The 14473-nt window shown below is 29.4% G+C and overlaps 1 protein-coding gene across 6 annotated transcripts in view; it reads right to left on the bottom strand.

Annotated features, from left to right (window-relative positions):
- Positions 1-716: 716 nt before the first annotated feature.
- The window catches only part of LOC123270361 (RING finger protein nhl-1), a 44999-nt gene continuing 31242 nt past the window's right edge, over positions 717-14473 (bottom strand). For all 6 annotated transcript variants that reach the window (XM_044736371.1, XM_044736370.1, XM_044736375.1 and 3 more), the window contains 6 exons: positions 13293-13554; positions 13126-13206; positions 7705-8157; positions 7456-7617; positions 3496-3922; positions 717-1187 (listed from right to left, as the gene is read on the bottom strand). In XM_044736371.1, coding sequence (XP_044592306.1) covers positions 756-1187; positions 3496-3922; positions 7456-7617; positions 7705-8157; positions 13126-13206; positions 13293-13554 — 1817 coding nt within the window. In that variant the 3' untranslated portion in view covers positions 717-755. The remainder of the gene's footprint in view (positions 1188-3495; positions 3923-7455; positions 7618-7704; positions 8158-13125; positions 13207-13292; positions 13555-14473) is intronic.

The following is a 14473-nucleotide window of genomic DNA, read 5'->3' as shown; positions in this document are numbered from 1 at the left end:
AAAAAACACATCAAAAAATGATTTTTTTGGAGTTAAATACTTGTATATGGAGACTAGACACAAATTGGAAATTTTTGTCTGAATAATTGCATGTTTCAGACAAAAATATGTCGATTCCAAAAAAAAAAATATAATATTTTTACCCCTATAAGTCTCCCGGTAGCCATCTAAGGTGCCATAGGAGTGTACGATAAATTTATTTATTTTTTTTTTTTGAGGGAAATTGTCCTACTTTGCCTGGAACGTGAAAAAACGCCAAAAAAAATTCTTCGTCAAAGTTAAAATTTTTTTGGACTTATAGCAATAAAAAAAATGATTGGAATTAGTTTTAACAATTTATTTAAAAATTTGTTTTTTCTTTTAATGATTTAATACATTTAACGACAGAAAAAATGCAAGCGCTTTGTAACTCATAATCATAATTAAAATTGAGAATTAAAAGATTGATATGATAATAAAAATTTACTTTTTTAACGTTTAATAGCGAGACAATTCTAAAGCATACAAACAGTAAAAACTTTTGTCACGTACAAATTACTCATTTTTATTATTATTATTATTATTATTTTAAAATAACAATAATAATAATAGTAATAATAATAATAATAATTTCATTATTATAAATTAATAATTAACATATAAATTAAAATTTATACGTATAGTAGTTAATAAATATAATAATAATAATAATAATAATAATAATAATAATAATAATAATAATAACAATGATAAATAAAATAAAGCAGAAATAAAGATTAGAAAATTTGAACTCGGTGATTTTCGCGGTCGCAAACAACAATGTTCCCAACAGAAGTAACAGCAACGCCCTCTAGGCCTTTGAATTCAGCGTCACCGCTTCCCCAGTTCCCGAAGGCTCTGAGGAACAAGCCGTCTGGAGTGAAGATCTGGATCCGGTTGTTCCCGGAATCCGCGACAATAATGTATCCCTGGTCGTCGACAGCGACACCTCTTGGGAATTTGAACTGTCCGTCGTCGGAACCCTCGGAACCGAAGGCGGTCAGAACGCGACCACCGACGTCAAAGATCTGGATCCGGTGGTTGTTGCTGTCGCTGACGATCACTCGGTTCGTGTTGCTGACCGCGATGTAGTGCGGATGTTCCAACTGTCCGCGGCCGCTGCCGCAGGAACCGAACTTTCCGACGAATGTTCCATCGGACTGGAACACCTGCAAGTATTATATAATATAGGGGTGAGTACGTCTAATTAATTTATACGACCATTATTAAATTTTTAAAATGCTTTTCAATTTCAAAAGAAAAATTTTAAATATCTTAGTAAATTTTTTTAATCTGCCACTTTTTAACACGTTTTTACTAGCTCCACCTGTGTATCTATGCATCTATGCATCTGTGTTTGTAACGGAATCTTTGAACTTGATTTTCGGCGACTCAAAAACGTCGGATTAAGTAAAAACTTTGCACACTTATCTAGAACCGATAACAATACAATTATTTAATAAGTTTGTCCCATTTTCCTGATCAGGATCGACAGAATTTCCGGTTTTTTTATAACCGAAGACACGGTAGTGTCTTGCGCCAAGTACTAACGCGTCTACTAACACATCCATAACTTAATCTTTGAGACAAGCATATGACCAAGGTTGCATCAACTAGGGACGCTTTCTACCTTTTACTATTTTAAAACAAGTATAAGGTAAAAGCCCTCATTATTGACACTATAAGAGAAATCATGAATATTTGAATTTTTTTATCGTGTTTCAAGTCAATATTGTCAACTTTTTTCTTATAGGACACCTAAATCATTGTTTTTACTTATATAATATAATTAATTAACTTTAATAGCAATAAATTTAATAATTATTACATCAACTTAAAACCAACAAGTCGAATGTATGTATTATTGACAACGCAAAAAATTCAAAGAGCCAATTATTGACATACCATTGACCCTATTATTGACAGGTCTTTTATAACAGTTAAATTCATATTAACAATAATAATTTTTACTAACTAATGCAAAACTATCAATAATTTTTATTAATTTAAAATTCGTTTAAGACCTAGCTTTTCTATATTTTTTACCAGGTTTCTTTTAGTAATTTTTTCTAATCTTAAATACTTTGATTCTTATAAAATCACATGACAGTTTGTAAAGATTATTACGTTGATATGTATGTTGAGGGAGTTAGGTTACTTTACATTATGGCCTATGTCGTTAGTTTACGCAAGTTAATTTTTGTGTCCCCATCATTGACATCCGCTATTGCACACCTCATAGCGCGAAGCGCGTGAGGTTGTGCTTTATACTCGACTCGTCAAGGTCAAGCAATTTTGTAATATCTTTAAATGTCTCGATCACAACCATATTACACTTATACAATAATATAAGTAGATGCACACGGAGAAAACACTTAAATTAAACCATCTTTTACTTTCTAAAATCATTTCATGTAGCTATTTTGAAAAAAAAAAAACGTTTTGAAAAAAATTTTACGTGGACGTCCGGATGTCACCCCATTTTGGATGTACCAATGATTACTCCCGAACAAATTGATATTTCAAGACCGGATCTTTTTTATTAGTTTACGAATGTGATGAACTGGGTCCGTATTTCATATCAGTAGCCTAGTTTACGTATTTTTTTTTTAAATTGAATTTTTATTAAAATTGATTTTGATATAACCGTACAAAGACAAACGAATTTTTCTTAATTGTCACGTGAAAACTATGGCGCCACTTGATAAAGCTAGATTTTTTTAGACTGCGTGCGCATATAACAAGAAAAAAGGGCGCTGATATTAAAAAAAAAAAAAATACTCTGTAAGAAATTACTTAATTATAATTTTCTTTTTTTTTATCAATTACACAATTTATTTTTTCTTAAAAAATGAATGAGCCGTATGAGGCGTGCACTTTTGGATTTTCCAAATTTTTTTTAAAATTAATTTTAACTCGATAAAGTATAAATAAATGATTATATGGTTATTTAAACTCTAAATAATCTAAAATAATTTTAAACAATGCAATTACATAAAAAAAAAAACATTGAGAAATCTGGATTTAAAAATAAGACCTTTCTTAACAACATTGTTAAGAAATTACAAACGTATAAGCAGTTTTGGCCTACTTTAAAAAATGAAATTTTTTTGCGGTAAATATTTTATACCTTGGAATTAAATTTTACTATTTTTTAATTTTAAAAATATGTAAATTTAACATGAAATATAAAAAATTGTGATTTTTAACAGATTTTAATAATGAAATAATAAAATTAAATAGACTGTCAATGATAGATGCTTTGAATTTAACAAAAAAATTAATTTTATCGTAAAAAAGCTCGGGGTGCTTGATGTTAATTGCTGTATATATTTTATTTTCGGATATTGATTCAAGTCGAGTCATTAACAAAATATTTGAAAAAACAACCCCCGCATTTTTTACAATAAAATTAATTTTTTTTTGCAATAAAATAATTTCTCGCATATTTAAAAAATATCAGGCATTTAAACTGACCTGAACACGATGATTTTCTTTGTCACAAACATAGATGAATCCTAATGCATCAGTAGTGATGCCCCAGGGATAGTTGAATCGTCCATCGCCCGTGCCTTGTGACCCGAAGGCACGCAAGAACCTTCCTGATGGATCGAGAACTTGGATTCTGTGATTGTACCGGTCGGCAATGATGAACTGGCCGATCCGGTTAACTGCGACTCCGGCTAGACAATCGAACTCGCCTTCGCCGCTTCCGTAGGTACCGAACTCTTTGACGAAATTTCCGTTTCCGTCGAAGACTTGTACCCGGTGGTTGGAGCTATCTGCCACGACGATCGAATTGTCAGGACCAACAGCCAGGCCGCGAGGCCAGGTGAAACATCCGGCTCCGCTCCCCCGCATCCCGAATTTCAGCAACTGTTTCCGCTTTAGCAGGTACTGATTCCTATAATTATTTTTATAATCTTATTTCAAGTAATAAATTATTTATTAATTTTTAATTATAAGCTTTGCCGATCAAAGATATTTATTTAAGCAGCTAAATATTGGAAATATGTTGAATTCCAAAGTACAATCCAATTCTTTTCATATACCTTTATAATCCTTTCCTTGGATTTACTAATGATTGTAATAGGATTTGACAATGACTCATTACTTCTATATATATTATTATGTTTGTACTTGAATAAAATAATATTTGTAAGTCAGTTACTAATAATACACTGAGTTAAAAACATCTAGTTGTTATTAATCAATCAAACCTGCACATTATTATTAATATTTGCTACAAAATACAAAAAACTCATAAGAGACTTTTTTTGTAAGAAATTTAATTCTTCACAAAAAAGTTCCTTATCAATTTTCTGGCGTTATTTCTTATCATTTAATCAGAATTTCAATTGAAAATTCAATTTTTAGAGTATTTTATTAGGCCATATGTTTGAAGAATTTTAAAATCCGAACAAAAACAGTTTCACTGTAAAAAATCGCGCCAAGTCCACGTTCATAAGAGTATTAAGAAAAAAAAATTTGTTTTTTTCTTTACAAAAATATATAAAATAAAAAAATTAAAAAATCCAAGTAACCGATATGATTGTTTATGATTTTCGGAAATTAAAAAAAATTTTGTTACAAATTTAAAAATTAAAAAAAAAATTTGGAACATATTTAGTGTGCGCGGTTGCAAAATATTTTACTTTTAATGAAATTCGTAAAATCTATTTACTAGGACTTTAAAAAAATTTAAATACACAATGACGCACACCAAGTACGTTCCAAAATTTTTTTCTTAATTTTTAAATTTATAACACAATTTTTTTTAATTTCCGAAAATCATAAACAATCATATCGGTTACTTGGATTTTTTTATTTTTTTATTTTATATATTTTTGTAAAGAAAAAACAAATTTTTTTTCTTAATGGTCTTATGAACGTGGACTTGGCGCGATTTTTACAGTGAAACTGTTTTTGTTCGGATTTTAGTATTTTTTGTAATTATAATAAAAATTTACAATTGGTACCAACTTAAATCTCGCGTTGGTTGCATTTTTTATAGCAAACTATCCCCTTGAAACTACAGTTTATGTAAAAATAATTCCAGCGCACCCTGGCGGGTGTAGATGCAAGCTGTGAAATATCTTTTTTAACTGTAGTTTCCCATCTAATGAAGGATTACTATGCATTCTCGAATTATTTAGTCTGTGGCAGATCACTTTGCCCATCGAAAAAAAGTCAGGATCGAAATTTTTGCGTTGCTATAGTTTGTGCTGATTAAATTTAATAATTTCAATTAGATTAATTGTTATAAGTGAATATAATTAATTAATAACAGTCAAATAAAGTATGAATTACTGTTATAATATACAATTTAGAAAAAAAAAGTACCGTAGAATTAAATAAAATTTTGCAACCTCAAAATACCGTTCTGCTTACAGTAAACATAGTCGGTAGTCTGGCGCTCCGTTTATAGCAGATTTGAACGGAACTTGGCGCCAGATTCTACCGAATCTGTGGATCGAAATTTTGGATTAAATTTAAAAAATTCGAAAAATTGATAAATCTTTTTTGTAGAAAATTCAGTTTCCGACAAAAAAGGCCTAAAAAGGCCCTAATCAGTTTCTCTCTCCCCCTTGCTCTATTTTTTAGCATTGAGTCAGAATTCGAATTTCAAAATATTTGATTGGACCATGTGTTTAGCAAAGATTAAAATTAAAATTCTGGACTATATATCAAAAATATGAAAAAAATCATGAAAAACCTTTATTGTAAAAAATTCGATTCCTAACAAAAAAGTCTTTATCAATTCTTCCTTTTCTCTTACCATTTGCCAAAAAATGTAATGTCAAGTTAAACTTTCAAAGTATTTGATGGCCCAATGTTTTCAAAAAAGATCAAAGCCAAAATTTTGGATTACCAGAAAATCGAGCGCGATTTGCGCACTTCTGCCAAGATGTTTATTATCGACAATTTAATAAATCAATATTTTTACAAATTTTATTCATTAATATTTGACCGTTGCCAACATGGTTATCATAGCAACGAAAAGCGACAACAATGAAAACGCCGCATAAACTTTTTAATAATAGATTTTATATATATGATATTTCGCATGTTTGTGAAATATATAAAATATATAAAAAATTCTTGTGAGAATTCAAATGAAAGGTCTCGATAAGTGTAACTCCAAGATGAGCTTATATCGTTAAGAATATCGTCGGTAGACAAAATACGATGTCATTTCTTAATTATTGACATTTTTTTAAAACATAAGCTCATCCTGATGTTATGCTCATCGAGATCTTTCATTTGAATACCTACACGAATTTTTTTATATATTTTATATATTTCACAAATATGAGAAATATCATTTATATAAAATATATGAAAAAAATCTTGTGCGTACTTAAATGAAAGGTTTCGATAAGTGTAACTCCAAAATGAGCTTATATCGTTAAAAATATCATCGGTAGACAAAATACAACGTCCGTTCTTAATTATTGACATTTTTCAAGACATAAGCTCATCCTGATGTTATGCTCATCGAGTCCTTTCATTTGAGTACGCACACGATTTTATTCATATACAGTGGACTCTCGATAACTCGAACTTCTGATTTGCAAGAAAATAACGTAAAGAGAAAGTATACATTACAAACAAAAATATAAAAATATGGAAAAAAGAAAACAGGAATAATTACAGTAATAATTATCAGAATAATTACCGTCATAATAAAAACTAGAAAAATTACAATTTGAAATAACATTTTTCTAAATTCAAAAATTGAATTTAATTTTGAGAGATTTCAATGTAAATATTAAATTCTACAATGTAATTCTTATAAAATCTGTAATAATTACAATCTGAAACTGTAATTTTTCCAGTTTTCATCACGAAGTGCTACGTTTCATTATATACTGTAATTTTTCGAGTTTTCTTTTTTCCGTGAAGCATTGAACATTCCTATAGGAATTTAGATTTTATTGCTATAAGCTTGGACAGTTCGGAGAAAAACGTCTTTATATTTTACTAACTTCGACTTATAGAGTTTTACTTTAAAAATTCAAGTTATGGAGTATAAATATCCCTTATCGATATTGGAAGGGAAACGATACTAAGTTCGAGTTACAAAGTCTAAATAATTCGAGATATCGCATATTTAAGAGTTCAGCGGAAGGGAATACAAATTTTTTTCGAGTTACTGAGGATTTCGATTTAACAAGGTTCGAGTTACCGAGAATCCACTGTATTTTATATATATGATATTTCTCACATTTGTGAAATATATAAAATATATAAAAAATTCGTGTGGATATTCAAATGAAAGGTCTCGATAAGTGTAACACCCGGATACGCTTATATCTCTTATCATTTTTCCAAAATTTTAATTTAAAAACATTAAAAGTAGAAAATTTCTTTGCTCAACCTTGGACATGATTAAAATTATAATTTCTTTTGTTCTAATAATAATAATATAATTACCTAGTGGAGGAACCTGCTACCGCGGGGATACCGTGAGCTGCTGTAGGAGACGTGGGGGAGCCTGACGGGTTTTTTTGGTCGTCATCAGAAGATTCGAATGAAGTTTGCCCGGCATGTCTGAGTGGCAATCCCAGAGAAAGTCTTCGCGAGGCAGCACTTGTGCTAAGACAAGAAATAAAATAAATTAATTTTTTATTTAAGATAAAATTTTCTTTTAATCACTTGATTAAAACTATAAAATTGAAGTACCTGGAGGAAGGAATCGCTGACGTAGAAGTCGGCTCTTTGTCCTTGGTGCTGCGGTTCCCGTACTTGTTCTTGAGGTACCTCGCCCAGGAACTGAGTGCAGCGCCATCTTTCTCCGCACCGGGGCGCTCGCGTTCGGGACTTGGTTCGCGGGACTTGAGGGCATGCGTGCTGCGGCTCCGGGCCAGTTCCGAGCCGGCTCCGTATTTGGCTGCCAAGTACGCGTTCGGAGACTGGGTGGTGGGCGACGGGGGGTCTTCGTCCAGGTCGATGTCGTCGTTGCCGAAATTGTGGGAACTTCGAGAGCGTGCCACTCGTTGACGTCGTTCTTTCAAAGCAGCGTAACGTGAACGCGGAGACAGTGGCTCGACTTCCGGTTCCGGTTCTCGTTCTCGTTCACGCTCTCGTTCCCGCGGCGCTGTTACCGCCGCTTGACTTCTGCTCTTGTTCAGGAATCTGAAAATTTTTTTATCTTTTAGTTTTTTTTTTTTTGGATAAAATTTTAGTGAAAAATTAATTTTAAATTAATTTTATTTAGAAAAATTTTTTTATAATTTTTTAAAAAATATTATTATAAAATTTTTTGATCAAATTTCTAGAGAATTAATTTTTTTTATTAAAAATTTATCAAAAAAAAATTATGAATGAAATTTTTAATAAAATTTCTTTACAATTAATATTTTTTAAAAAATATTTTCAATAAAAATTTGTAAAAAATTCCTTCTGAAATTTTTTTAGTCAATTTTTTTATCAAAATTTCATTAAAAAAATTTTTAATAAAATTTCGTTTGAATTTTTTCTTTAAAAAAATTATTGATAAAATTTTATTCGAAAGAATTTTTAAAAATATTTTTAATAAAAATTTGTAAAAAAATTCGTACTGAAAATTTTTTAGTTAATTTTTTTTATCAAAATTTTATTTAAAAAATTCTGTAAAAAATTTTAGTCGAATTTTTTCTTTAAAAAAATAATTGATAAAATTTTATTAGAAAGAATTTTTAATAAAATTTTATAAAGAAAATTTTTAGAAAAATATATTTAAAATTAATTTTTTTGCAAAAAAATTTATTGGAAAAATTCTTTATGAAATTTTATAAAGAATTCTTAGAAAAATTTATTTAAAATTAATTTTTTTGTAAAAAATTTTTTTGAAAAAATTTTTCATAAAATTTTATTATTTTTAATTTTTTTATTAAAAAAAAAAAAAAATTATTAAATAATAAATTTTTATGAAAATTATTTTATCATTATTTAATTTTTTAATTATTAAAAATTAATTTTTTTGCAAAAAAATTTATTGGAAAAATTATTCATGAAATTTTTAAAGAAAATTTTTATAAAAATTTCTTTAAAATCCATTTTTAAAAAAATTTAATAAAAAAAAATTATTAATAAAATTTTAAAGAAAATTTCTTTACAATTAATTTATTTTTTAAATAAAAAAATAATTGCAGCGCAAAAAAAGTTTCATACGATTAAATCGAAAAATATTCTACGTAACAAAAATATTTGTCATTGACCCGATTAACCCCTTCTAAATAAAAATAACTACTCTATTAAACTTTGGACATAAGCCATATGTTAAAAAAAAAAAAAAAAAAACCAATACAAAAAAATAAATAACATTATATTTATAAATAAATAAGATTGGCAATAAACTATTTTTTTGACACATAAATACTATTTATACCGTACTGTTTCATTAAATTTTTCTTCCACGCTCAGTATCCTCTCAGAATGTAGTCGCGCGTGTGCAAAAAAAAACAAACGCTAACTTATCCGTGAGTTTTTTTATAATTTGCAAAAAAAAAAAAGAAAAAATACCAACCAGTACTTCTATTTCTACTACAAAACTCCTCTACTATTTTAATTTAAAAGCAATTGCTACTGGCACATTCCAATCGCAAGAAACAATCCAAAATAAAAATATATATAAAGGAAAAAAAAAAAAAAGAATTTACTAACGGGAGTCTGTAGTTGCTTTGGCCTGATTTTGTAGTTAAACGTTTTAAATAAATGAAATTTTAAATACAAGGGAAATAAATAAAACGAGTTATCACAAGACTGTTTATTAACCACAACACTGACGTTACGAACAAGGACACAGCAAACGTTGTACAAAAAATTTATTATTACTATTATTATTGTTATTATATAATTTTTTTTATTACAAATAAAGATTTATAATAAATTTTTTTTATTAATTTATTATTGATATAATGTTTACAGCAAAGCGATAACAGTACGCGTAAAACACTGAGAGGAGATAGACAAACATTTAATAAAATAAAATAAAAAGCTTATAAATTGAGCAAATTTGTTACGCGTATTATTATTATTATTTTTATTAAAATTTTAAACAGCTGAATAATAATGTTAAGAATAACAATAATATATAATAATAATAGATTGTAGTTTTTAATTATTTTTACTATTATTGACAATAATTAATAATTATTAATTATAATTAAAAAATAATTTCATCAATATATTTGAAAAAATTAATATTCAAATTTAAAAAAAAATCCCGCCAAATTTACCGCGTAAATTTTCAAATTTAAATTTTAAATGGTGCCACTAAAATAACAGAGAAAAAAAAATGGCTGAAGATTAACAGCTGATTGTTTTAACTCAGTTCGAACTTTAATTTACCAATTAAAAAACAACTACAAGGATTTAAAAACTCAAATTAAACAAAATTATACTTTATAATAGTACAAATCTAAAAATTATTATTACTATTATTATTATTGTTATTATTATTGTTATTATTATTATTAATAGTATTATTCGGGCATGGATATTAGCATTCAACGATAATAAACATCTAAATATTCAAAGAATAACTATCACAAATTATAAAAAAGATAAAATGCTTCGAAAAAAATAATCGATAATTCTTTTTAATGCTAACCCGGCACGAGGCGAAGACCATTCGTTTAAATAATAAAATTCATTATTAATAATAATTATTAACAAGTCGCTGAAAGTATTAGTGAAATCTTGACAACGATATTCTTTTCACACAAACAAATCGATGTGTTAATTGACATTGTTTCAAACTGCTGTCATAGGAACAGATTCGTTAGAACGCCGTAACACAATACAGAAACACAGAAGACAGTGGTTACCATTTGCATTGGTATATTCCTGTTGTCCGATCTTCTCCCATTATCATCATTATCATTATCATTATTATTATTATTATTGGTATTATTTTCATTGGCAATATCAACAGTACTTTCTCCGTAATGCGTGTCTCCTTTCCCAACAGCGCCATCTGGGTCTTCACCAGCCGCGCCATCTTGCGGAGGAACACTAGTACTAGAAGTTTGTTCCAAGTCGTTCTCCAGCCAGCCATTTTCCGGCTTAACCTCACTTTTTTCATCATTTGTCCCCCAAAAGTCGCCATCTTTGAAATAATTGGCATCTAAATTAAGGTCGGTAAAAAAATCAGTCTTTGAAGAATTCGAGTTGAGGCTTGGGCTCTTCAGACTCGGAGGATGCAGCTCCTCTTCCGCGACAATCCACCCTTGTTCATCAAATAAATCCTCGCTAATGGAATTTCTATTGAAGATATCGTCGATCCTATCAGACACATTCGTGGAAAAGGACGCGGACATTTCGGAGGCAGAGTCGTTGCTTTTAGAAAAAGTTCGTAAGTCTTCTGATTCAGATTCTGAATCGTCGTCTTTAGGGTTATGTTTGAGTGAGTATTCTTGTTCCATTTTCTTGGCGCTTTTTATTACACTGGACAGAATTTCTCCCAAGTCTTCAGTGTCGGTCAATATTCCATCACTTACTTCTGTTTCTATTTCCAGGGACATTTTTCTTGACTGTCCATTTTCTAGAATCCTTCCGTTAGAAACATTATCCTCATTTTTATTGTTGGGTCCGTCTAATTCGTTAGAATAGTTCTTCCCGTTTAATTTCTTTTTTTCTTCCAATCTATCAGAAATACCATTGTTGACTATTTTTTCATTAGATGTACTTTCACCATTAAATTCATCACTGTATCTAAAAACATTTACTTGATTATCAATCTTATTATTCAATTCATGAAAACCAGCCTTAAAATGTCTTCTTTTAGACTCATCTTCAACATTAACAGGCTCTTTATTAAATTCATGTGCCTTAACATTCTTTCTTTGATTTTCTTCTTGATCATTAAAAGTTCTACTATTTAATTCATTAGAATCAGCCTCATTATTTATTTTAGATCCTTCTCGATCATCAAAAGTTCCTCTTTCTAACTCATGAAATCTAGCCTCAATATTTTTTCTATTAGATTCTTTTTGATCATTAACAATTCCACTGTTAAATTCATTAAAATTAGCCTTAATATTCCTTCTTTCAGAGTTTTCCTGATCATTTACAGGTCTACTATTAAATTCATAAGAACCAGCCTTACTATTACTTCTGTGATCATCAGTCTCATCTAGACTATCAATTTCATCATTTAATTCATTAAAACCAACAACATTCCTTTTTTCAAATTCTTCTTGATCATTTAAACTTTTACCATTAAATTCATGCGAACCAGCCTTGATATTACTTGTTTCATCATCAGATTCTTCTTGATCATCAGTTTCACTATTCAATTCGCTAGAACCAGGCTTTACATTACTCAATTCATCGTCATCTTCGTGTTCATTAATTTCATTTGTTAATTCATGAAAATCAGCCTTAACATTCTTTCTTTCAGAATTTTCTTGATCATTAACAGTTCCACTATTTAACTCATGAGAACCAGCCTTAATATTTCTTCCTCTCAACTCTTTTTGATCATCATTAGTCTCTTGATAAGATTCATGCGAACCAGTCTTAACATCCCTTATTTCAGACTCTTCTTCACTATCAATTTCATCAGAACTAACCTCAACAGCTTTACTTCCACCTTGTACCTCATCATAATCCTCCTCTTTAATGCTACCAAGCGTCCAATTGCCTTCATCTTGAGCCACCATCTTACCGAGCTCATAACTACCAATGGTCAACGCCTCGGGTTGATTGCTCGCGGAATCACTTTGATTATTCTCAGATGGAATTAAATCTAATTTAATATTATTATTATCAGTCCCGTTATTAATATTAACGTTTTCTTCTACCGATACAGTCAGGTCAGGGTGATTAACACTAATTAATTTGCTGTCGTCAGGGGTAATGACAATTGATGGGACACTGGAATAATGTTCGTTTGATGCTAATATCTTCTCACCCGTAAAACTAATGCAATTATTATTATTATTATTATTATTATTAATATTATTACTCGCGGATTCATTATTAACACTATCACCCATTAATAATAATGCGTGGTCACTGTTTTTACGATTAACGCCGCTATAATGTACAACATTATCGTCCAGGGTGTTAACGGAATTGGAAGACAAGTCGTGATTGTCGTGAGCAATTGCTACGAACCTGCTGGTATAGCCGCTTGGAGATGATGTTCCTGTTGGCGAGGATGCTGATAGAGCTGGACTACCACGAGGAGATGAGTATCTATCATTAAAATATTTTTATTAATATAATTTTATTATTTTAGTACCAATTTTTAGAGATGAAGATGATGAAAAAAATAAACTAACCTAGTAGACGGTGATTCTTCTTTACTGCCACGTCTCGCTTCAGCGCTGCGAGCCAACAGCGGCCCGATGTCGGTCTTAGCCATGGCTACTTCCCGGCGTTCGCTGGTAGCTGGCGCTGAAGACGTCCGTGTGTCTGTTTCAGACTCCTCGGTCTCTGTTTCTGTTTCTTCCGAGGAACTAGAGGTGTCGTCGTCGTCTTCTTCCTCCTTTTTCTTCTCAGGAACTGGCGCTGGGCTGGGAGCTGGTGGTGTTGCGCGGTTACCTGTAATTAAGTTTTAAATTGTAATTATTATTAATTATCTATTTATTAAAAAAAGGGTATTTTACTGTTTTTTTTTTTTTTTTTTTTTTTAGTATATACAATCATGTATTTTATTTAAACAATTCAGCATATCAAAGATACATATATGTAAATATATTTAAACAGTATTTTGTGAAATTTTTATTTAAAAATTCCGAAAACTCAGCCGTTGAGTACCTCATCTCCTTTGACGTCTCAAAAAAAAATGCTCTTGCCGTGGATAGCATAACTCATTATTGGTTGCCCGAGAAAAAATTTTTCCATATAATCATATATGATTGTATATAATCATATATGATTATATATGGAATCACGTATATAATTACATACAATTATATATAATTATATATGACTATATATGGAGCAATATATAGCCATGCAGGATTATATATAGTTCCATATACAATTATATATAATTATATATAATCATCCATGATTATAAATGGAATTGTATATAAGATTATATATAATCATTAGAGTGGACCAAAAAAAAAAGTTTTTTGTCTATCATCTTAAAAGCTTCTCTAAGGTATAAAAAAAATTCCCTTCAAAGCGCAGCTTGATATCTCAATTCTTCATGAAGCTCAATGAATTTTCATTTTCCCCTTTTAAATAACACGTAAAAAAATTTTATTTACGTTTTCATCCGGTAATACTACGAAAAAAATTTTTTTTTGTATTTTTCGTCAATTATTCTTGTAGGTAATTTAATTCTCTACAAAAAAGTACTGAGGTAGTTTCTTCGTAATCTTAACGAGTAAAAAGTTATTGAGCTTTAAATACTCGCACAAAAGAAAATTTGAACGAAGATAGTTTCAAAGCAACTTTTCGAAAACTTTTCGGTAACTGCATGTATTTATTTCAAAATTTATCAAACTAG

This window comes from Cotesia glomerata, linkage group LG8 (assembly GCF_020080835.1).
Source record: "Cotesia glomerata isolate CgM1 linkage group LG8, MPM_Cglom_v2.3, whole genome shotgun sequence".
Classification (NCBI taxonomy): Eukaryota; Metazoa; Arthropoda; class Insecta; order Hymenoptera; family Braconidae; genus Cotesia; species Cotesia glomerata.
Note: the sequence above shows the minus strand (reverse complement) of the source record. Positions and strands in the feature narration are given on the sequence as shown.